Source organism: Hibiscus syriacus, unplaced genomic scaffold, assembly GCF_006381635.1.
Source record: "Hibiscus syriacus cultivar Baekdansim isolate YM2019G1 unplaced genomic scaffold, ASM638163v2 tig00111983_pilon, whole genome shotgun sequence".
Classification (NCBI taxonomy): Eukaryota; Viridiplantae; Streptophyta; class Magnoliopsida; order Malvales; family Malvaceae; genus Hibiscus; species Hibiscus syriacus.
The window spans coordinates 1-22,679 of NW_024063228.1; the positions used below are offsets into that span (position 1 = coordinate 1).

The 22,679-nt window shown below is 34.1% G+C and overlaps 4 protein-coding genes, 1 long non-coding RNA gene and 2 pseudogenes across 6 annotated transcripts; 4 read left to right on the plus strand and 3 right to left on the minus strand.

Moving 5' to 3' along the window:
- The first annotated feature begins 1,063 nt into the window (after positions 1–1,063).
- Positions 1,064–1,671, plus strand: LOC120173715. The gene is made up of 4 exons (XR_005521092.1): positions 1,064–1,153; positions 1,246–1,302; positions 1,389–1,468; positions 1,590–1,671. It is a non-coding gene; the product is annotated as an uncharacterized LOC120173715 (long non-coding RNA).
- Positions 1,672–2,425: 754 nt separating this feature from the next.
- LOC120173683 (NAC domain-containing protein 43-like) lies at positions 2,426–15,670 on the minus strand. 2 transcript variants are annotated; one of them, XR_005521091.1, is made up of 4 exons: positions 15,441–15,670; positions 15,102–15,370; positions 14,113–14,972; positions 2,426–2,447 (listed from the first exon to the last, which is right to left on the minus strand). XR_005521091.1 is itself a non-coding variant. In XM_039180766.1 (3 exons), exons 1-3 carry the CDS (start codon positions 15,622–15,624, stop codon positions 14,199–14,201), a joined length of 1,227 nt encoding a protein of 408 aa, XP_039036697.1. In that variant the 5' UTR covers positions 15,625–15,670; the 3' UTR covers positions 14,089–14,198. The 2 variants fall into 2 exon arrangements, 1 of the variants encoding a protein (XP_039036697.1); XM_039180766.1 differs by lacking the exon at positions 2,426–2,447 and having other exon boundaries at positions 14,089–14,972.
- LOC120173681 lies at positions 3,574–5,170 on the plus strand (annotated as a pseudogene).
- On the minus strand, positions 6,665–8,190 carry LOC120173668 (annotated as a pseudogene).
- On the plus strand, positions 8,507–10,199 carry LOC120173687 (receptor-like protein EIX2). Its single transcript, XM_039180771.1, has one exon. The coding sequence runs from the start codon at positions 8,653–8,655 to the stop codon at positions 9,199–9,201; it is 549 nt and encodes a 182-aa protein (XP_039036702.1). The 5' UTR covers positions 8,507–8,652; the 3' UTR covers positions 9,202–10,199.
- Positions 9,703–10,277, plus strand: LOC120173718 (receptor-like protein EIX2). The gene is made up of 2 exons (XM_039180803.1): positions 9,703–9,782; positions 9,884–10,277. Exons 1-2 carry the CDS (start codon positions 9,703–9,705, stop codon positions 10,275–10,277), a joined length of 474 nt encoding a protein of 157 aa, XP_039036734.1.
- LOC120173719 lies at positions 10,530–11,024 on the minus strand. The gene is made up of 2 exons (XM_039180804.1): positions 10,628–11,024; positions 10,530–10,540 (listed from the first exon to the last, which is right to left on the minus strand). Exons 1-2 carry the CDS (start codon positions 11,022–11,024, stop codon positions 10,530–10,532), a joined length of 408 nt encoding a protein of 135 aa, XP_039036735.1.
- Positions 15,671–22,679: the final 7,009 nt, after the last annotated feature.

Consider the following 22,679-nt stretch of genomic DNA (forward strand, 5'->3'; position numbering starts at 1 on the left):
TCCCAATGTAGGAGGATGGGTTGCTTCTCACGGCTTGTGGGACTCCGAATTATGTTGCTCCAGAGGAATGTATATACCATGACTTCATAAAGAGTGAGCCACAATACTGCGGTTTCTTCGTCATTCGTGTCCGATATTTCCTTATCAGGTGCTTAAAAAATCAAGGTTACGACGGTCGAGCATCGGATATTTGGTCTTGTGGAGTATTCTCTTTGTACTTATGGCTGGTTATTTGCCCTTTGATGAACCAAACCTTATATGCTTGTATAAGAAAGTAAGTAACCTCCATATCCGCCTTCTCTTTTTCATGCGAAGTTGCTTAGACTTTTGGTACATCTTGATAAAATTTTCAGATCACAAAGGCCGATTTCACTTGTCCTTCATATTTGACGACTAGTGCAACTTATTCTGATCCAAACCCTCTTACGGTAACCCTTCATGCTTTGCATTTTATGATCATCTGCTGTCTTTGAAGCCTCTTTACTGTGTATGATACATGCATTTGTGTTGAAAATTTGCGTGTTAATTGTGCCAGCGTATAACTGTTCCTGAAATTCTAGAAGATGAATGGTTCAAGAAAGGGTACAAACCGCCCCAATTCGAGCAGGAAGAGGATATAAATCTCGATGACATCGACAACGCCTTTAATGACTCAACGGTAGTTCATTTCATACTCTATCTGTTCTGTTTCTCTGCCTAAACAGAGTGACTACAGAAGCATATACAAGCGCTTTACAACGTGGTCTGATAGACTGTTATCTGTTGTCCCAAAACCAAGTACTTGATTAAGTTATTCCGTTTTCCAGGAAAATCTTGTAACAGAAAGGAAAGTGAGACCTGTTTCGATGAATGCTTTCGAGCTCATCTCCAGGTCGCAAAGCTTTAGTCTAGACAATTTGTTTGAGATGGTATGCAATTAAAATCCCTCTAGTTTTCACTAACTGAATGTTGAATGCAATGTGTTTAGACTGGATCCCCACTTTCCATCTTAGCTGAGTGTATCCCTTTTTGTTTGTTGATCCGAATTGGAATGGCAGCGTCCTGCGAAGCGAGAAACCAGTTTGCTTCCCAATGTCCTCCGAACGAAATCATCTCCAAAATTGAGGAAGCTGCAAAGCCTCTAGGTTTCAATGTTGACAAGCGAAACTATAAGGTTCGATTCATCTTCATCTACGTTGCAACTGCTGTTTGTATGCCTACAACTGTTTCATGTCTCATGTACTTGTATAATTCACATTGCCATAGATGAAGTTGAAAGGTGACAAAAGAGGGAGAAAGGGACAACTATCCATAGCTACCGAGGTAACACAATACTCCCTGTTTACAATGCACATCTTATTCGATATCGGAGAAAAACAACACGATAATTCATCGCTCTTTGATCTCAGGTGTTCGAATCCAGGTTGCTCCCTGCTTACATGTGGTGGAGTTCCGGAAAACCGGCGGAGACACATTGGAGTTTCACAAGGTACACACTTGAATTTTAATCTGTTTTTGTTTTAACTCTAATTTGTCGAATGTCGATCAAATCTAACCTTGCAATAACTGTGTGATACCCCATTTTAGCTGTGGTTTTTTTAACATGACAGTTCTACAAAAACTTTTCATCTGGATTGAATGATATAATCTGGAAAACTGATGGAATTCCTGAAGAAAAAGAGAAGTGCGTGGGCATTAAATGCATTTAATTCCAATTTCATTTAGTTTATTTCATGTCAAAATAAAGTTTCTCGACTGTTATTTGATTGTGCAGGTCATAAGAAGGCGGCATGCGACCGTTTGTTCTAGCTTAGCCACCGTTAATTAACGATGTACACTTATTTTTTTCCTTCCGTTGATTATTTTTTTAAAAATTATTATATATAGTTGCACATTTGTATAATTACGTTAGAATAATTAAATGTAATATATAAAAGAAATTATAAATATATAATATTTTTATATAATTTTCTCTGTTCAGTTGTTTTGGCAGTTTTAGGATTTTTCTTTCATTACCCAAAGGACAATTACAAATTAACAAGAAAAATCAACACTCTATTAATTTAGGGATTAAATGTTTGATTTTTTTAAGTAAGATTAAGAATTTAAATTTAAAATAAATTAAATTGAGAGGATTATTCATATTATAATTTTTATAATATTAATATAAACTAATAATAGTAAATCAATTATTATTTTTTAAAATAACTGCATCAATTGTTCATTATTAAGAAATATAAACAAATTTGGGTTACAATATATATTTCCTTTAAAAATATCCTTCTTTGTATATCCATGATTAATGTCACATGCAAAGATGATGTGGTCCACTAAGTACCTAACACGTGATGGCATTAGGAAATGGTCATTTGAAAAAGAAAAAGAAAACTCTTTTAGAGAAATTGAAAAAATAGGAGTAATATTTTAAAAAATAATTTTACAAGCATCAAATTATATATATATATATATATATATATTAAAAAAAATTAAGAATCGTTATTTTAAATATTTCCTATTTTTGACTAATTTTTATATATTTAACAAAATAATTATTTTATCGCACTTTATCATAACATTTTATGACAGTTTTTTTAGCTGTTCGCATCATCCTAATAGATGGCTTAAATAGAAAAAGGTTTACCATTTCAAAGAATAAATCAATAAAAAAAATTATTCAAACATCAAAATGAGGAAAACAAACAACTTTATAACTAAATTTAAATAAAAAACATATATATTAATTCCAATTGAATTGGGTAAAGCCAGTTTAGATTAATAAATCCAAATTGAATTGCGTAAAGCCCGTTTAGATTGAATTAGATTGGGTAAAGCAAGTTTAAATTTTGATTTTAATTTTATTGAATTGAATGATAAGAAAAACAATATTTTGAAGTAGAATTTAGAATTAATTAAGTAGAACCTAAGACCGGTAGGGTAGGCCGGAAAGTACAGTGTTGGGGAATTTGGAGAGTTAGCGGCAACCTTGTTTGACCAATGTAGCTTAGCCTGTATTTATTATTCTCTATTGCAAGTCACCTAAACTCCACCGGCCGATTTCCACGCGTCTCTCTCTTTTGACCTTTTAATTTACGCTTTCCTCCGTTGCTGAGCTTTGAAACACAACCCAGTTTTGTTGGCAATATCCAAAGGATAGCAAAGCACTCTTCCAGCTTCCTTGAAAGCAACCTCCTAATCTCACATGGCGGCACAGTCATCAATTAGCATCCCAACTCCCACACCTCTAAAATATACCAGCATTTTCCCCAGTTTTTCAACATTTTGTCTCAAAAACGAAAATGTTTTAATTATTATTAATATTACTGTTGCTAAATTACTAATCCCGTAACACATATTCTTAAGCTGGTTGAGCTATCTATCCTTTCTTGGACCTCTACCCACCATTAATTCAACACTCTGTTTCCGTCCAACTTTCCTTTTTTTGTAGTTATTGTTGTATTTAATTCCTACTGGTCTAGCTTCCCTCTCCCTCAGGCTTCAAAAGCAAGATTTTCCCTTTTTTTTAGGTGATTTTAGTTCATCTTCTTTAATTAAACACAAGCAAACAGTCATTTTTCCTTCAGAGCCACTCAAACTATGGATAGGGATAGTATAGAGATGGACAAAGAACGTTGACGGCGGAAATGGCGTTTCAAAGACTCGTCCTCCGCTGTCATCAGGATCCGTAAAAGGTTGCCTGATTTCTTGCAATCTGTGAAGCTTAAATACGTTAAATTGGGTTACGGTTATTCATGTAACCCGGTCACCGTTCTCATATTTGCTCTTATCCTACCTTTGTTCATTATCGCTTTAGTTCAGTTCACCGGTCTGAAACCGGACAGAGTTTCCCAGTTATGGACCAACCAAGCCCTTAGGCTTGAGAGCATTGATGCTGCTACGAGACTATCTGGTTTGTTAATCTTATTCTTCCTCTTCGGTCTCTACTATGCAAAGCGATCCAGGCCGGTTTATCTCCTCGACTTTGCTTGCTACAAGCCTGAAGATGATCGTAAAATGTCGGTCGACTCGTTCTTGAATATGACTGAAGAGAGCGGCGCTTTCATGGAGGACACGCTTCAGTTTCAGAGAAGGATATCGACTCGGTCCGGACTAGGCGACGAGACGTATTTCCCGAGAGGGATAACGTCTAAGCCACCGAATCTGTGCATGGAAGAGGCTCGAGCTGAAGCTGAAGCTGTCATGTTCGGATCAGTCGACCAACTTTTCTCGAAAACCGGAGTTAACCCGAGGGATATCGGCATTCTTATTGTGAATTGCAGCTTGTTTAATCCGACACCGTCGCTCTCGGCCATGATTGTCAACCATTACAAGCTACGTACAGATATCAACAGCTACAACCTCGGGGGAATGGGTTGCAGTGCCGGCCTTATATCGATCGATCTCGCAAAACACCTCCTTCAATCCAACCCAAACACGTATGCCTTAGTGGTGAGCACCGAAAACATTACTCTCAATTGGTATTTTGGGAATGAAAGATCCATGTTGCTATGCAATTGCATATTCCGCATGGGTGGAGTCGCGGTCCTGTTGTCGAACAAGCCACGAGATAAGGCTTGTTCCAAGTACCAGCTTGTTCATGTGGTTCGAACCCATAAAGGAGCCGACGACAGACATTACAACTGCGTGTACCAAAGAGAGGACGACAAAGGAAAGATCGGAGTTTCATTGGCTCGTGAGTTGATGGCCGTGGCCGGTGACGCTTTGAAAACCAATATCACCACGTTGGGTCCCCTCGTTTTACCATTCACGGAGCAGTTCATGTTCTTCATCACGCTCGTCCGGAGGAAGCTTTTGAAAGCCAAAGTGAGTCCTTATATACCCGATTTCAAGCTCGCTTTCGAGCATTTCTGTATCCACGCCGGCGGAAGGGCGGTGCTGGATGAATTACAGAAGAACTTGCAGTTATCGGATTGGCACATGGAACCCTCGAGAATGACTCTACATAGATTCGGAAACACTTCGAGTAGCTCATTATGGTATGAATTGGCTTACACGGAGGCCAAGGGACGGGTATCGGGCGGTGACCGGGTGTGGCAGATTGCATTCGGGTCGGGTTTCAAGTGTAACAGTGCTGTTTGGAGAGCTCTTAGGTCCACTCCCGTGAATGAGTCAAGAGGAAATCCTTGGAAGAATGAAATTGATAAAATATCCGGTCAAAATATCTCTCGCTTGAGAATGCTGACCTGGCCCGGATCTGTAGGCTGTTTGCCATAGGCGGTGGGGTTCCTACACATCTATATTATTAATTGAATTTTTTTTAATTTTCTTCACTTTTAATAAAAACTATTTTCTGGTAAATTAGGCACATCAAACATGGATAATTTTATTCACATCATTCTTGGGATTAAATTTGGAGTGATATTTTATACAATATAATTCTATCAATTGCTAATAAACCAAATTTTATTTTTTCTAAATTTTTTTTATTTTCACTTCTTTTTACTTTTTAATCATCAAATTTTTAATATTTTATAAAGTTAAATCATCTCAAAAAATCTAACCCCAAAATCACTTGAACTTAAACCTAAAAATACCAAACTCAAACCTACCCAAATTGAGATCCACTTGCCACCTCTAATTAAACGTGTCTATTAGGCACATAAAATATTCTCCCATCAATAATATAATATCAAATAAAAATATGATAAATTGTATTAAATTTTAGAGTTTGAATTATTTATTTCATTGATTTTTATAAATTATAGTACCTGATTTTCATTTAATTGTAATGTAAGTATTTAGCTATCAAAATTTAAACGATGCGGCAGTACAGATAGATATTTTATCACAATGATAAATAAATCAAAACAATATCATTTTGGAGAATTATATAAAACTTATTTTATGTTTTTCTTTTTATTTTCTCACATTTTTTAAGCTAATCACGAATTTGATCAAGCTTTCATTCGTCGATGTTAGTCTCATCTTTGGTGGTCGAAATTTTATAAAATATATCTTTCAATTTATTTTCTTTTTCTAAACCCAAATACAAGCTCAATTTTTCTTAAATCTAAATATTTGATATTTCATCATCGAATTGTCTTGATTTTCAACTATATTGTTTCTATTGTTCTATCGTGTCTCGTCACTATTTTGATTCTTAAGATGATATTCCGGTTACAAAAAATAATAATTTACCGGAGAAGATGAGACCTTTTATTTTATTTTATTTTGTTTTGGTTTAATTTTTTTAACATTTTTTATAGATTAGGAGTTAAGGTTATTATGCTTTTCTAATTGATATTTTAGTTATTTTTTATGTAAAAAACAAATTTTTTTATATTTTTAATATTTAAGATAATAATTTTTCAGTAATGAATTTGTTTGCTTGCTGGTGATACTATTAATGTGATCATTGATTTTTGGACGTTAAAAATTCTCAAATCTCAGGGATTGAATGGGATTTGGTAAAAAAAATTACACTTTACTTGTTATTGCTATTGCCTTGTATGCATTTAAGAAAGTTAATATTGCATCATTAATTAGCTGCTATGCGTATGGCATACAGGAGAAGGGTCGAAGTTTGGTGAATACAATGTTCCTGCAACAGCCGAGGGATTTACAGTAATCTTCGACACAGTTTGATTCTAATGCCATGTTGGTGATACTAATATTAAATAAGTACAAAACAAGCTATACAGTGCGAAAAGATGAACAAAACGGAAAGCTAATATTATAAGAGAGGATTACACTCTGGATGTTCCAAGCTTTCGTTTAAACATGCGTTTCAAAAGGAAAACTTGAAGGACGCTTGCCGCTATAAGTGCAGCTGATTCGAACATTGCCTTGTGAAGTGCTCGTCGCTCCAAGTTATCATTCACTGCACGCAGCCCCATGTCCAAAAATGAAGAATTCGGGAGATTAAAACATTAAAAAGCTAATACCTATTGCCTGTCGATCGGTCTGAGACTCGATCCAATGCTGTTCGAATTGGATGTTGTAAAGAGCTTCCTCCAACCTTGATATCTGATCCATCAAAGGATCGATATGCTCTGCAAACATCATTTACAAATATAATCCAAAGTGAAAACAAAAGGGAAAAACAAATAACTGTAACTCACATTCTTTTGCATGCTGATGACTGTACGTAAATGCCCGACTTGTATATCAAAATCAATGGTTTCGTGGTAAGGAGAGTTGTTAGTAAAGCAGGACTTGTAAGCCCCTTGCTCGTGGACAACAAACTCGTGCTTGTCACTTATTTTGTTTTGAAAATCATGAATCTGGTCTCCTAATGGTCCCTTTATCTGTGCTCATCTCACCACCCTTTAATCAAATGTTGGGGTAATTGTGAAGATAATTATTTAGCTGACAATATTTTTTTTTAGTTTCCACTATAAGAATTTAAAAAGTATATTACGTGTACTTAATTGACATATTCTATAAGCGGAGTTTTCTGACTCTTCAAACAAAGGTTAAAAGTTATCATATGTCCTTGTACAATATTAACAAGTAAAAATATAATTAATCCCTATCTACAGAGTTCAACCGACCATAATTAATTATTTTCGAAAAAATGAACCTTAATTACTCATCATAACTTTATTTTGCGTAATTCATCGAGTGATTTCAACAATTAAAAAGAGTATTCTAAAAGCCATAATCCCCTTACATGATAAAACTTTTAGTTTAACCCTTTAAACTATAAAAAGATAATGCTAAAATTATATTTTATCTCGCCTTAAATGATAGAATTACGGGGTTACTTTTATAGTATCACACAATCAAATGAGACACTCAATTTAGTTATCACATCTTGCCTCGCTTATAGCTTCAATTTCAACCAAGAATTGATGGAAAGAACAATAAAAATCAACAATGGAAGTAATGGAACATACTATAAAACTAGTCAAAAGCAAACTAGTCAAAAGCAACAGCTATACTGATGCAAACTGTTTTTTCTTTCTTTTTTCAAGTTGTATCATAGATGTGATCACCTCAACCACCTTCTGAGATCACTAGTTGAAGATGGGGACATCTCACCGCCAAGGCTCTCGATACAATAAGAAGAATAGTTAGACTATAACTGTAACTTCCGTATCCCATCCCAATGTCGTACAGTCCTGGGACAGGAAACGATAGCCTTTTCTTCGCCGAAGCAATTCGGTCCCTCTCTGGTGTTGATGGCCTCTGCCTCTGCCTCGTAGCACTTTGGGACCTGATCCCGGCTTTTGCAGACTCTGTTGATGCCATGTAATTAGGCAACATGCCGGTGTTATTGCCAATGACACTGGTTCTATAACCTCACCAATCTTAAGTGCTCAATCTAAGAGGAAATAACTTCTTGGGTACCATCCCTTTTTGGATAGGATTTTGCAAGTTGAGGATTTAGAGACTCAATTCTAACAGTAATCTTCACGGTGGAATCATCAGGTTTTTGGACCGTTTATCAGCTTGCCGAAATAAAAGCTTGGAGATACTCCATCTCGGAGGCAAAAAACTAGATAGAAGACTTCCAGAATCATTAGGTGCATTCAAGAATTTGCAATAACTTGACCTCAACACTAACTTCTTTTGGGGTTCAATTCAGCTTCTATAGGGAATTTGTCATCGTTGTGGTTATTGGAACTCTCGGATAACAAACTCAATGGCACAATACCCCAAAGTTTGGGAAAACTAACTGAGCTATCAATACTGGACCTGGTAGAAAACCATATGGAAGGTGTTTTGACAGAAACCCATTTAGCCAATCTCACAAGAGTAGACTCTTTCATACTCACAACGTACCCTAACAGGTCTTTGATTTTTAATGTGAATCAGGATTGGGCTCCTCCTTTCAGGCTTAAAACTCTGGTACTGATTAATTGCTTGGTAGGTCTTTCTTTTCCAGTTTGGCTGCAAGTTCAGACCCATCTTTCCTATGTTATAATTTCAAATGCTGGGATTTCGGACACCATAGAAGAAGAATGGTTTGACAGGTTATTTTCTAATTCCTGGTACGTAGACCTGTCAAACAATTCCATCAACGCCAAACTACCGTTGGAAGTTCACTCCGAAAGGTTGGATGTTGTTGATTTGAGCAGGAATCGTTTCGAGGGCTACAACCCTCTTTGGTTGACTAATGCAACAGATGTGTATCTACAGAGAAATTCATTTTCAGGTTCTATTGCGGACAATATCGGGGAACTAATGCCATGGTTAAAACTTTGTTTCTTTCTCGGAACCAGATCTGCGGCAGGCTGTCATCATCGATATCCAAGATGAAGCGGCTGAAATTTCTCTCTGTCGGTTACAACAGACTCTTCGAACAACTCCCGGATTGTTGGAATAGATTGAGAAGCTTAAAACTTTTGGATGCCTCCAACAATAGCCTATCTGGTGAAATCCCAAGTTCCTTAACTTCGTCATGCAACCTTGTTGTGTTTATGTTGGGCGACAATAGTCTTCGTGGGAAGATTCCTTTTCCACTAGATAGTTGTCGGGAAGTACCATGGTTTTACGTTCTTAACTTCGATCAAACCTGCTTGAGGGGAACATTCTTGAAAAACTTTGTTATCTTTCTAATATCCACCGTTTAGATCTTTCGAACAATAATCTTATTGGGTCCATTCCCAAGTGTTTCCACAATTTCACCGCCTTGAAATACGGGAATGCAACTTTGGACTACGAGTATTTGTTTGAAGTCCAAGATAACACCATTGGTGAGCAAACAATGCTGGTCGGGACAAAGGGAGGGAGCTTGAGTATAGCAAAACTTTTCTGAAGATGAAGAACATTGACCTTTCTAGGAACAAACTTACAGGTGAATTCCCCATAGGTCTATGTAACTTGGCCTTTTTGGACACGTTGAATTTATCGAGAAATCATTTAAGTGGAAATATTTCCGACAACATCGGTGATTTACGATGGTTGAAGTCCCTTGATTTATCGTTCAACAAATTTTCAGGTCCCATTCCTCGAAGCCTCTCATCATTGACGCTATTGAATCACTTGAACTTGTCTTACAACAACTTATCGGGAAGAATCCCAACAGGGAATCAGCTCCAGACGCTCAACGATTCATCCAATTACGAAGGCAATCCATTTCTCTGTGGGTTCCCCTTTCAACAAGCTGTCCAGGAGACACCATCTCTCCTACCACACCATATTCTCGAGATGGTGGTGATTCGAAAGACAAGTTGTTTCTCTATCTTAGCATTGCTATGGGATTCATTGTGGGATTTTGGGGTGTTTGTGGTACCTTGGTTTTGAAGGAATCATGGTGGCATGCTTATTTTCGATATGTAGACGAGTTGAAGGAGAAGGTGTTACTTTGGATTGCATTATTTGGATTGCATTAGCAGTTGCTCGCTCGCAAAGGATGTTCGCCAAGGAAAATAATTAAGATATCTAGAATTGCATTATGTAGTACGTTGGTACTTTGTTGCCGAATATCAGAGCTTTTGTTTGGGTTTTTAGACTTTTAGTTTTACGTTGGTACTTGTTTTTATTTTAAAGTAATATTATTCCATTTTTTTGGATAATTAAAATTTTTATTACCCAAATGAGCAGAATTCTGCTACAAAACAATCATCAAAGGAAAGTCAACAAAATCATGAATAACCTATTACAAAACAAATTATAGGTTATTCAAGACTCCAATTCTTACAAAGAGTGATATTAATACTATCTAGTCTATTAATGTTCTGACCTCTTAGTTGAATGCCGACCATCTCCTTGATAGCTTTAAGAATTTCAACTATAGTTCTAGAGTTTCCTTTGAACAATCTTCTGTTTTGTTCCTCCCATAGAGAATAGAGGAGTGCACACCATGCAAGTTTCAATATAGTGATAAGAAGGGATTTACCTTTCCAAGTAAGGGAAGCCGATGCTAAAAAGTTGTTCCAGGAAAGTGTTGTTGACCTTAATCCGAAGAGGTGCAGAATGGCCTTCCAGAGGGAGTTCGTCATTGAACATTGAAGGAACAGGTGGTCTCTTGTCTCCCGATCTTCATTACACAGAACACATAAGCCATCGGTTATAATGCCCATTTGTTGAAGCCTATTCCGAGTGGGAAGTCTGTCCAAGATAGCCATCCAAGCAATCATGTTGTGTTTTGGAATGTGTAGAGGAAACCAGATTATGTTATGCCAGTTGACTTTGTCTCCTTTAATTCTAATCTCGTCCCAGATGGCACGAGTCGTCGTAGCTCTTGTAGAAAAAATAGTTTGTGCTTCTCTTTTAAGGTTTAGAAGTTTTCTGAAGCTCCAACTAGCATTAGTACCACCTTCTGAATGCCAGAAGTCTTTATTTTTTAACACATAGGATTTCACCCAAGCTACCCACAGTGATCCCTCTCCTGCTAGGATGTTTCTGATTAGCTGGATCATACATGCTTTGTTCCATGCTTTTAGGTCCTTTAAGCCAAGTCCTCCTTCAGATTTCAGATGCCATATCAATTTCCAGCTTACTCTAGCTCCAGTAGCAGCCGTGTTAGAACCTTTCTAGAGAAAGCGAGAGCAAAGTTGCTGAATTCTATTTATAATAGACTGTGGTAAAAGTAATTGCCTGCACCAGTAGTTAGCAACACTAAATATGACAGCTCTAATAAGTTCAAGTCTACCTGCATAAGACAAGTGTCTTCCAGTCCAGTGATGGAGTTTGGATTTGATTTTTTCAATGAGAACTACACAGTCTTTTTCAGAGAGTTTTCTCGTAACTAGAGGTGATAGATTCGTAGACCTAAATTTAGGTAATGTCAGTGGTTATACCGAATTGAACTATTCATAACCAACAGATTGAAGGATTGTTATTCTACTTTGAGCTGTCTGCTTCGTAGGGTACAAATTTGAGTGCTATAGTCTGCCGTCTTCTATGCCTAGTTGGTCTCATTCACTGTGTAGTAACATGCCTCAAACAAACTAAATATATAGACAAAGTTGTATACATCATTTAGTCTTTGATTCATAATTTCAAAGTAAAAATTAAATAAATAATACATTTAACGGTCTCTTAACTTAAATTTAAAGAGATTCCTTTATTAGATTCTCCGACCTCGTTTTTCTTGAAAAACGGATCTGTTATGTCCGGCCCTTTTTAGCCCACGTGCCCTATTTTGATTAAAGATGTAAACACTGTGGTCGCATGGTCCGCCCCCACGCCCCCACCTAACATGATTAACTCTCTAATTGTGTGTGATTAACAAGAATTATGACCCATCGACGGCAACCCTGCTCTCGCAGTCTCCTTTATACTAACAACCAATTTTTGACTAAGCCTCGTAATGTCCTAGTCGGCACTCGGCACCACCAATCTCTTGTCCCCGTTTGGTCTCCACTTTCACCACTTTGTAATTTCGTGCAATTTCAAGTTTTGCATGACAACTTCAATCCATTCCCATTAACAGAGATCAATTCACATGAGTTGATGAGTATTTCTTAATATTTTAATAAATATTATGTTGAATCTCATTAATAATTTTCAATAAATGATTTATATATGTTGATAGGAATAAATTGATTTTACTTTGTAGTTAGCGATTCATCCCTTTCAATTCGAACGATAAATCGTGATCAATGGGAGAATGACCGTTGACCAATATTTTTGTATAGGAGAAAATAATCATGGAGGATAAAGACGACCTAGGGGTTGCAAAGATCCCACCTTTTTTCAGCATTTGGTTGGAACTATTTATAATGGTCTTTAGTATGTGTCAGTCCTAATGATATTATGGCTATTTGTAGATTAACGATTAGGCATGTTTGATTGTTTAGACCTTAGATTACATTTTGGTAAGTTATGTGAGTATTTTAAAGATTTTGTCTATACACTATAGTTGACTATGGGATCTATGTTTAGAAGATACAAGCTCATTTATGAAAGTTATCTTAAGAGATATAATAATACATATTAATGTTAATTGTATACAAAAATAATGGTATATATTAATCTTAAATCGAGAAAATAAATTCAAAATGTAATACAAATAATGGGTTTTGGATGCCATATTGGTGTAAGCCTTTTAGTGGGGGGGGGGGGAAGGTTGACGGGGGATATACACCCAATTTTCATCACCCACGCAGGAAATTAAAACTTTTTTGAGAAATTCATTGACGATAAAAAAATCTTCATGTTCTTTTGATTTTGTACAATGGAAATTGCTGCCCAGGAAAAAGACATTACAATCAAAGTGAAAATAATGTATTAAAGAGTTTGTTTGATGCTGACATTAACTGGTGTTTATGTTGTTTGGAACTGTTGGTTAAATTCTCCTTGACGATGATTGTTCTTTCTTTTACCACTATACTTTAGTAAATTTCTTCATCGTTCAGCTGACAAATGCTTATGTACCGAAAGGAAGGTAAATATAATTATATTGTTTAAATAGGACTGTAGATTAAGCATCAAATAGTTAAGACACCATGGCTTAGAGCAGGAAAGTGCAACATCTTTTTACTGAAAAAAAGATGTTGGTTTGAACAAATATCTGAGATGTAAGGATTGGAGAAACCCTAGGCCTAATTTATGATAATAGAAGACTGTTTTTTTTTCTGCTTGCGATAATATTTTAATTTGGTTGACATTATTCGATCGTTACTTAATTTTGAATATTCAAAAATATTTCAAAAGATGAATTTGATTCATGGGATGAATAAAAAGGGGACCTCCCTCGTTTTAGCTAACTAATCATGAAAGTGCCCTTTTCTACAATAACCAATGGTGGTCAAGGAACAAGACGACATCTCTTTTTTATTTTTTTTCAACTCTCAACCATATCATTAGGGCATTCTCTCTTCCTTCTCTCAACAAATCTAATTCATCCACCTGTACAGATAAAAAGTGGTTTAACCTACCAAGTAATCATACTTAAATACACTAGTCAAGGTTGACGACCCTATTGTCGTCCACCGGATTATATGAGAAGATGCATGGACCATTAAGCAATCCATCCAACACCTAAAACAATCCGACAAACCATGTGGCTCAGGTTGATGATCATTGTATATACAAAAGAGAAAAAAGGTGATTAGATTTATTGTTATTATTAATATTATTATTATTATTGCTGTTAGGTATTATCAAATCACCCAGAAACTGCTAGATTTTTTTTCCTGAGAGCGAATTTGATGATAATGGTAGACAAATTGATTAATTAAAGATAATGTGGTTGACAATGTCGAATTTTTATTTAATATTATATATATTCATCAACATAAGTGATGTAATAATAACCTTTCTGACTATGGTAACTAAGGTATGATTATATATATTGGGCTATTCTGTTATACACTAGCATTCACCACGTGGCAGCACGATGGGTCGGATGATGACAAAGATGATGACGATGCTCCGGTGAAACTCCATATGTCTATTTCGCTGTTGAAATGATGTTGAGTTCCATGGTAAGGCCTGTTGGTGGATATTGATGACGATGATGATGATAATCCAACGGTCGACAATTGGAGATCTTGACTATCAGTGGTACTGGTGTTGCAGTAGGTTGCCATTGTTTGGTCACTGAAGCGGGCCAATTGTCTCGATGTCTCTGTTTCCCCGCCATTGAGATGAGAAGCTACAATCCGGTCGACTGCTGCCCAGTTGGTGAGCCCCAAGTCATTGTGATGATTAACGGAGTTGTGATCACCGATGCCACAGCCACTCACCTGGTTGAGGATTGAGCCTTCGTTTTCCGTCATCATGGGTTGGTAACAGTTTTGGCTGCTGGTTGAGTTCGGGCTGTCTAGGCTCGGGAGCTTCGTGAACGGGTCAGGGTAGCCATTGTTGTCGATGGCAATCTCCATGGGCTGCCGGAGGAATCTCGTGGCGGTGACATTGTTTGCTTCACCGTCTTCCTTGCAAGTCCTTCCCATATATTCAATTATATGCTCCAATGATCCTTCATTGCTAGTACTCGTCATGAACATATGGTTCCTCGTTTTTTCACCCAAGGAGGAGCTGATAGGGTTTTCTAGGGTTTTGTGGTGATTTTTCTTCTTGAAGATACGACATACCACCCATCCCTCGTCTTGGCTCCCCTCTCCCATGGCATTGGAGACCTTGAACCAAAAAAGAAAATTGTCCAAAAATAGCATGATGCCTACATGGCTATATTTATATGTATACATGTGTATATAATGTGACGTAACATTTATCAAGAGAAGAGGATTTGAGGTTTAAAGGCGTACGTTGATTTCAACGATGTTATCGTCTAGTCTGTATTCGTGCATGATCCAATAAGATTTTTGACCATGAGGTGCCCGACCTTTGTAAAACACCAAAGTCTTCCTCATCCCGATCCGCCGGCAGTTGCTATATATGACCTTGTCGCGGCCGGTTGCTTTCCAAAATCCAGCAGCTGTGGCGCGGTTGGTGCGAGTCCCGCTGGGGTACTTCTTGTCTTTGTGGCTGAAAAAGTACCAATCGTTCTGAGGCGTGGTTCCAATCTTGCAACTCTCTATTATAGAAATTAAAGTCACAAACAAGCATATAGCAAAATGGAACATAAATTAGAGTAATATATATACCTTGAATATCCCAAGGCTCGAGCTTGTTAATATCAACATCACGAATGACATCTAAATCGATCTTCTCGCATGAAACTTTCTTCCGGAGATAGTATTGCAAGAGCTCCTCTTCCGTCGGATGAAATCGAAACCCGGGTGGGACTTGAGATTGTCCATTAACAGATATGCTCATGTTTTCCGGCATTTAAGGAAGAGAACCTAAAGGAAAACAGCAAGGGAAATGATGGGAGAAAGAAGTGATTGATATGATAAATTCTAGTTTAGCAAGTGGAGTTTGCAGACAAGTGAACATATATGTGTATATATATATACACGCCGCGTGTGTGTGTTTGTTGTAGTATAAACGGGCCAAGAGAAAGAAAACAAGAAGTTTTCTGTTTATGATGGGCACCGGTGCTTGGTAAAGTGGGGGTTGTGGAGTTTGGGTTTACTATGCCTTGGAGAAGGACCAGGTACGAGGGGCGGATGTACATGGCTCGTTAGGAGAGTTATTGCACACCCGTTATTTTGAGAAAATTATTAAATTTAGTTTAATTTGTTAATAGGAATAAAAAAATAAGAAAAATTGCATACCTAAATTTTTTTAGAATATGATATTAAAATTTTAGACTTCCATTTTCTAATTTCTAGATCCAATATTTTAGGGTTCCTAGACGGATGGAGAAACGACACAGTATTGGGAACAAAAAACGGGGGCAGGTTGAGGGTAACGAAAGGGAGGTAGGACCCAGATGGACGTTGTGGGCAACAAGAGTGCAGGGGGCATGCCTCCATCAAAACTATGACCTTCGACCTTAAAATCTCCATAGAAAAGCACCTCTTAAACTACCCTTCCTTTCACCTCCTTCGTTTCACCCTACAACAACAAAGGTGATATAAGAGAGTTTTTACTTTATTTTCTTGTATGATGGGAATTGTATTTTTTTTTATAATTTGTATTCGTTGATTGATTGATTCAATCAAATATTATAAAAATGTATAATAATGTGATTCTTCTATTTTTACTATTTATAATTTGAACATTTAAATTTTTTATTTTGTTTAAAAAAAATTGATATTTTATTATAGTTTTATTACCAATTGTTGAATTGAAATAGATAAAAACGAGTATTTAATTACCATCGGGAATTAACTTTTTTGTTTATCTTATTTTACGTTGTTATCAACAATGTCGCAAATAATGGCACGTAATGGGGCATTTAGTTAGGAAGAACTTTTAAAGGTCACCATTCTAATGATTTTAATTATGCCCTAAATTCCTTAGCTCCAATCATTAGTTTTGGTTGATAAAATGACGGTCCAACCACTTTACACTTTAGTTACTAACCATCTTTATTTTTCGTACCTTATAGATACCTTTATTTCTCAATTTTAACAATGAATATTTAACATGTGTCAATGGTACATCATTTATTGTGTACTATGTATATTTACTAGTAAATTTTATATATTACGGTTGTTGGAGAAAGAGCAAGTAAAACAATCTAATCAAATAAGATTTTACGTAAAAAAAAATCATCTTTCTTTTGTTTAAATAGACCAAGGTTTAATTTGTCTGGTATCAATATCAAGAATGACTAAAATGCAATTATACCCAAAAATAAGGGCTAGGTCCAACCCATCTAATTTTAAAATTAAAAGAACCTACAAAGATTTTTATCTAAAAAATTAATAGAAGACCAAAACTAATAGTTTGTTTAACTTTAATAATTAGAAATCACCAAAAACTAATTCTAATATATCGCTTCTTCAACATGCATAGATAAATTCAATCAATTAACAATTACAATTAATTGATTAAACATTTTGGTCGGCTAATTAAAATATTAATCTTTGTTCCCTCATATTTTCTTAGGTCACGAGTTCTAGACTCATTAAGAACCCTCATATTTTGGTCGGTCCATGTATGTTTTTTTTTCTTTCAAAATTTTAGGTTTTTCCCCTCTGGCTTTAGTTTTTTTTTTAAAAAAAAAAACCAGTCCCTCTATTTATCTGATATAAAAAATGAAAATCTAAATGGTAACATTGTTAATTAATTTTCATTTAACAACTAAATATTAGTTTTTAATTCAGACCGTCCCACTAAGGGCAATTCATAACGGATGTCTTCTACGGAAGCTGCTCTCAACTTGGCGTTGAGGGCAGCCTACTACCCTACCTCCCCCTTACCCCATTACATATGGGAATAATGTCAGCTAATTTTATTTTGTTACCAGACAAGTATAAAATAGGAGTAAATTAATGAAATTAACTAAATTTTGTGGAAGTAGGAATGGAAATTAGTTAAGCAGTCTTAATTTGCTATGGTTAAGAGTTGTCAAGCAGGTATTGGTGAAAATGTCTCCATTACTTTTTTAATAGTCGTATAGGCATTGATTTGAGAAGACAGGCTCCTAACTTCTCTAGATGTTGAGGACACTTCCAAATGTTTTTTCTTCTGTAATTTGTTTTTCTCATGGTATATTTTTCAGATTCAGATTTTTAATCATTACCTCGAAATCCTGAAAGGGATACGGGAACTAGTTTTTATCTCGTTTTTTCCACAATAGTTAATATAAAACTTTATATTAATTAATGATTTAATATAAAAATAAGTATCCAAATTATATGTCTACTTTTTTCAGTCATATAGGTATTGATCATAACGGCGGTTAAAAAATCTAGTTAAGTGTTACATGTAACATTTATATAATTTTAAAATTTTTATTAAAAGAATAAAAAAAATATTAGAAGATTTTAAAAATTAATTTTTCTAAAATTACCAAAAAGTCTCAAATCCATAAAATTCTCTAAATCAACCTCAAATCCCTAACCCTAGTTTATACTTTTCCAGCCACGTCCAATGCGTCGCCGTCGCCTTCCTTTTCAGCCACATCGTCCTTGCCATCGCTCGGGCCGTCGGGTCTCGTGGAGTCGCGCAAATATCACGATTTTTCCATCCTTTTCATCGGATTTAAATTGTAATTGGGGTTCATTCGTGGATGTTCGTTGCATGGGTGATTGTTGGATGGAGGCACGGTCGAGGGCAGGTTCAGTCGACGACGACAACGACGGTAAAGAGCGGCGGCCCGACATGGATATTTGGATTAGATTTAAGGTTTTCAAAGTTTGGGGATTTTAAAATTTTCAAAAAGTTTGGGGATTATATATATAATTTTAAGTTCTAAATAATTTTTTTAAAATTATCTGAACGTGACACATATCACTTAACAGTAAAATTTAATGTCCGTTACATACCAGTCACCTAAAGTGTAAAATTACGCGTATTATCAATAAATCGGGGATGTTATCGGTAAATAGAATTATATATTAGTGATGTGTTTGAGCTTGAAACTTGATTTGAACTACCTATTAGAGAACGTCTGTAATTTTTTACATGTTTTGAGTTGTCCAAATTTGCCTTTTACTGTATGGCTGCTATACCAAATTATAAACAAACGTATTCCAGAACTAATAGTTAATATATAGAAAGACAATGAATAAATAAACTACAAGATGTGACATGAAAGTTGATCTTTTAAATATATGATTGAAAATTTAATTTTAATTTAAAAATAAGTTTCTTATATATATATATATATAAGAACATTTTTTGTGAAACGAGCCCATGTCGGGCTAATAGGTTTATGTATTCTGAGCTTGGTAAGTGGTGGATATAAGAACGTTAATAGTCAGTTCTGTCGTTAGTGCTTTATGGAGTTTCGCTGTTAACTTTTTCATCTAAATTTTGCAACAAAATCCACTTATTACAGTGAATTACGAGTCAGATTACCGTGAACGAAGGGAGTGATGGGTGATGGTGAATGTAAGTAATAATAATTACCACAGCCTGTCGTAATGGGCCAATTCCGTTCATCCGGAACCATTTCATTATGGCCTTTAACTTGCTTGGAAATCCAAATTAATTTATTTGGTTCAGTTGGCACAACTCGAACAGCTCAAAGAATAGGCTGCAGATGCGAGCAAAGAGAACTCAAAATAATTTAAAGGACGGTAACATAATTTTATATTAAATAGAATGAATTTTTAATAAATAAAATATAAATAAAATTTTTAAACAGAGCGACTGTCTCATCCGCTCCTTTAAATCTATCTCTAATTCAGTGTGTCATCACTGATCTCCACCATATAGCAGGGTGGCCGTCGCAAATGTAAGCCGATTCTTTGAATCTTTTTCCATGGTTTTTATGTAATATCGATCGTGCACACTAACATAATCCAAAGTTATCATTTTAGAAATAAAATGTAATAATAAACCCTTTAATTTAACTGCCAACCACGTACATTGTCTCCCATTAACGACAATTCATCATCGACCCTTCAATTTCTCACCACCATAACAAAGCACTGGCAAACTCCATGTGCGAGGCTCTGACCCCAGACTGCCCTTTTTTCTTTGTTTCCTGGGTAAATTTTATATTTAATGCCTAAACTATTAGTTTTTCTCATTTTAGTATATAAAATTTCATTTATTTTTAAAATCATATTTAATATTTCCTTTTTATTCCGTTTTAGTATCAGACCATTAAAAACTTAGCAGAACTATTATAATATAGTACTTTTTTATGAATAAATTACATCATTCATCACTAAACTATCTTCTCACTCCTATTTTAGTAACTAAAGTTTAACTTTTTTAATTTAATTACTTAACTTTTAAATTACTCATAATTTAATCACTCTAACTATCAAATGTAATTTTGTCTATTTTAATTATATATTAATAAAATAGTAATAAAAAATCATGTCCTAAAAATTATTAATGAAATAAATTAGAGTGCTTAAAGCATGAGCAAATTGAAAGTTGAGTAGTTAAATTGAAAATTTTAAAAATTTTAGTGACCAAAATAGGAGTGAGAAGATAGTGAAGTGAAGAATGATATAACTTACCCATAAAAATGTCGCTTACATCAATTCCGTTAATTTTTTAACGGCTAAATACTAAAATGAAATAAAAAGTAAATATTAAGCATGATCTTAAAATAGATGAAAGTTTAGATACTAAAATAAAATAAAACTAATAATTTAGGTACTAAACATATAGCTTACCCTTGTTTCTTTTGGGATAGTACGACCGTCAACATTTTTTTCAGGCTTTTTATTTTATTTTATTATAGTTATTTTTTTTTGAAAGGGCTTTTAAGACAGTTTCCGATGTCTCAGCTCGGCTGCTTGCCTCCAAGCCGGCCGTCAAACAGTTCTAACTGGGTCAACTTTCTACTGTCGCGAATTTTCATGCAACATTCTTTAAAATTTCACAATGTTTTAGTAGTTTCCCACTTAATTCTTTCAAAAATATCTTTTTGATTATTATATAAATCTTCAAGAAAGTAATTTTACCTTTCCCTCTTATTTAATATCCAACACAATCTTATTTGTATTTTTTCATTATAATTTTTATTAGAGCTTATTATACTTTAATTTTTTGGGGAGAAAAGAGAAGAAGACGTGTATCTTATAAATATATATACTATTTTAAGATTTTATGTATTCTTATATATTTTTTATAATTAGTCATCAATTATTATAGTTCACTTACCATTATAAATAGTAAATATTGTAATTTAATATAACATATTATATGCTATGCTAATTTAAATTTAATATAATTACCTACGTATTAAATAAAAAAATTATCCTAAATGTCGTATAAAAAAGTAATAATAATTTTACACGTAGGAACGAAGTTAGGATTAAATATTAAATAAAAATAAAGTGATTTATAGGTGTAAAAGGCATTTTCCAACACCAAAAATATAATTTATACATATTAACATTTTCCAACTATCGCAACACGAAATGGAAAAACGCAACGCGATTTTCAACTATCGCAATGCGAAATGCAACGTGAATTTGCGATAGTGGAGATCGCAATGCGAATTAGAGATCGCATTGCGATTTTGTTGGTCATTTTCGCAAATCCAAAAAAAATTGGTCAAAATCGTATATTATCTAAGATTTTTGGTCACTGAGGTTATTTTCTCTATATATTAAACGGGAAAAACGGGTTGGCTCCGCCAAAGGTGGTAAAGTGTTTATTGTTTAGGAAAAGATAGAGAATTTAGAAGGTGGCTCCAAAATTTTTGGTTCACCAAACATTAACCGCAATACATCTTACATTTTTGGGCGATTTTCTCAATAAATCACCCTTTCAAACTTTATTCTTTGTCAGACATCCTTTCATTTTTTTTATCTAATACTCTTTTGCAGAAAATGCTCTATACGTCTTACGCCACGTATTAAAAGACGCTATACATGCACCGTACTTTACATCAATTGTAAAAATTGGGTGTTAGTTTCATATTTTTTTTAAAATGGTGTAAATATATAATTAATTTGTTATGGTAATTTTTATGTAAAAATGTCAATTTTTTTTGTGTGCAAAAAACTTTCTACATTAAAATCTTTAAATATTATTTTGCAAATTATTTTATAACTCGACAAATTTTTATTTTTGCATGAAATTACGCAATACGTATAATCTAGTGTAGGAAAACTTTGAGTGTAAGTAATTTAAAATATGAATAATTTTATAAAAGTTTTATAACTAGTATTTATTTTACAAAATGATGCTGATGACGATGAGAAATATTTTATAATTTAAAAAATTATAAATTTCATATATTTTTAAAAAATTTATTGACTTTTAAAATTTATTGTTTAAAAATATAAAAAAATATTAAAATAAACTTTTAATTACAATTGATGGTTTAAATGAATTAATATCTATTAATTATTATTTTTTAACAACATTTAATAATATTTATTCATTTTTAATAAAATTATAATTTAATATTTATTTTATATTTTTTAAAATTTATATTAGAAAGAATATTTTAAATATATATGTGATGTTTTTTAGTTTTACATTTTTTATTAAATTTTGTTACAAGTTTAGAGAGTAACACAAGAAAGAAATTTTTTTTGATTTTCATGTATGTATTTATATTTTTCTTTTAGAAACATTTTACCATAATTTTTCTTAATTAATTTGAATAATAGCAAAATAAATGATTAATTTGAATTATAATTCATATATTTAAAAATCAATAAAAATACAATAAATAAAGAATTAAAAGTGAATAAAATTTAATAAAAAAAGAATGTAAAGCTAAAGAATCAATTATTTTAATTATTTTTATATTTTTAAACAATTAATTTTAAAAATCAATAATTTTTTTAAAAATATATGAAATTTATAATTTTTTAAATTATAAAATATCTCTTATCATCATCATC

Bases quoted from the DNA above. Each gene is read 5' to 3' on its own strand.
- LOC120173687 (XM_039180771.1), top strand. From the start codon at position 8,653: ATGGAAGGTGTTTTGACAGAAACCCATTTAGCCAATCTCACAAGAGTA.
- LOC120173683 (XM_039180766.1), bottom strand. From the start codon at position 15,624: ATGCCGGAAAACATGAGCATATCTGTTAATGGACAATCTCAAGTCCCA. The intron at 15,371-15,440 runs GTATATATATTA...TTTCTATAATAG, and splicing joins CGAGCCTTGGGATATTCAAG to AGAGTTGCAAGATTGGAACC. The intron at 14,973-15,101 runs GTACGCCTTTAA...TTTTGGTTCAAG, and splicing joins ATAACATCGTTGAAATCAAC to GTCTCCAATGCCATGGGAGA.
- LOC120173719 (XM_039180804.1), bottom strand. From the start codon at position 11,024: ATGATTGCTTGGATGGCTATCTTGGACAGACTTCCCACTCGGAATAGG.
- LOC120173718 (XM_039180803.1), top strand. From the start codon at position 9,703: ATGAAGAACATTGACCTTTCTAGGAACAAACTTACAGGTGAATTCCCC. The intron at 9,783-9,883 runs GTTGAATTTATC...ACAAATTTTCAG, and splicing joins AACTTGGCCTTTTTGGACAC to GTCCCATTCCTCGAAGCCTC.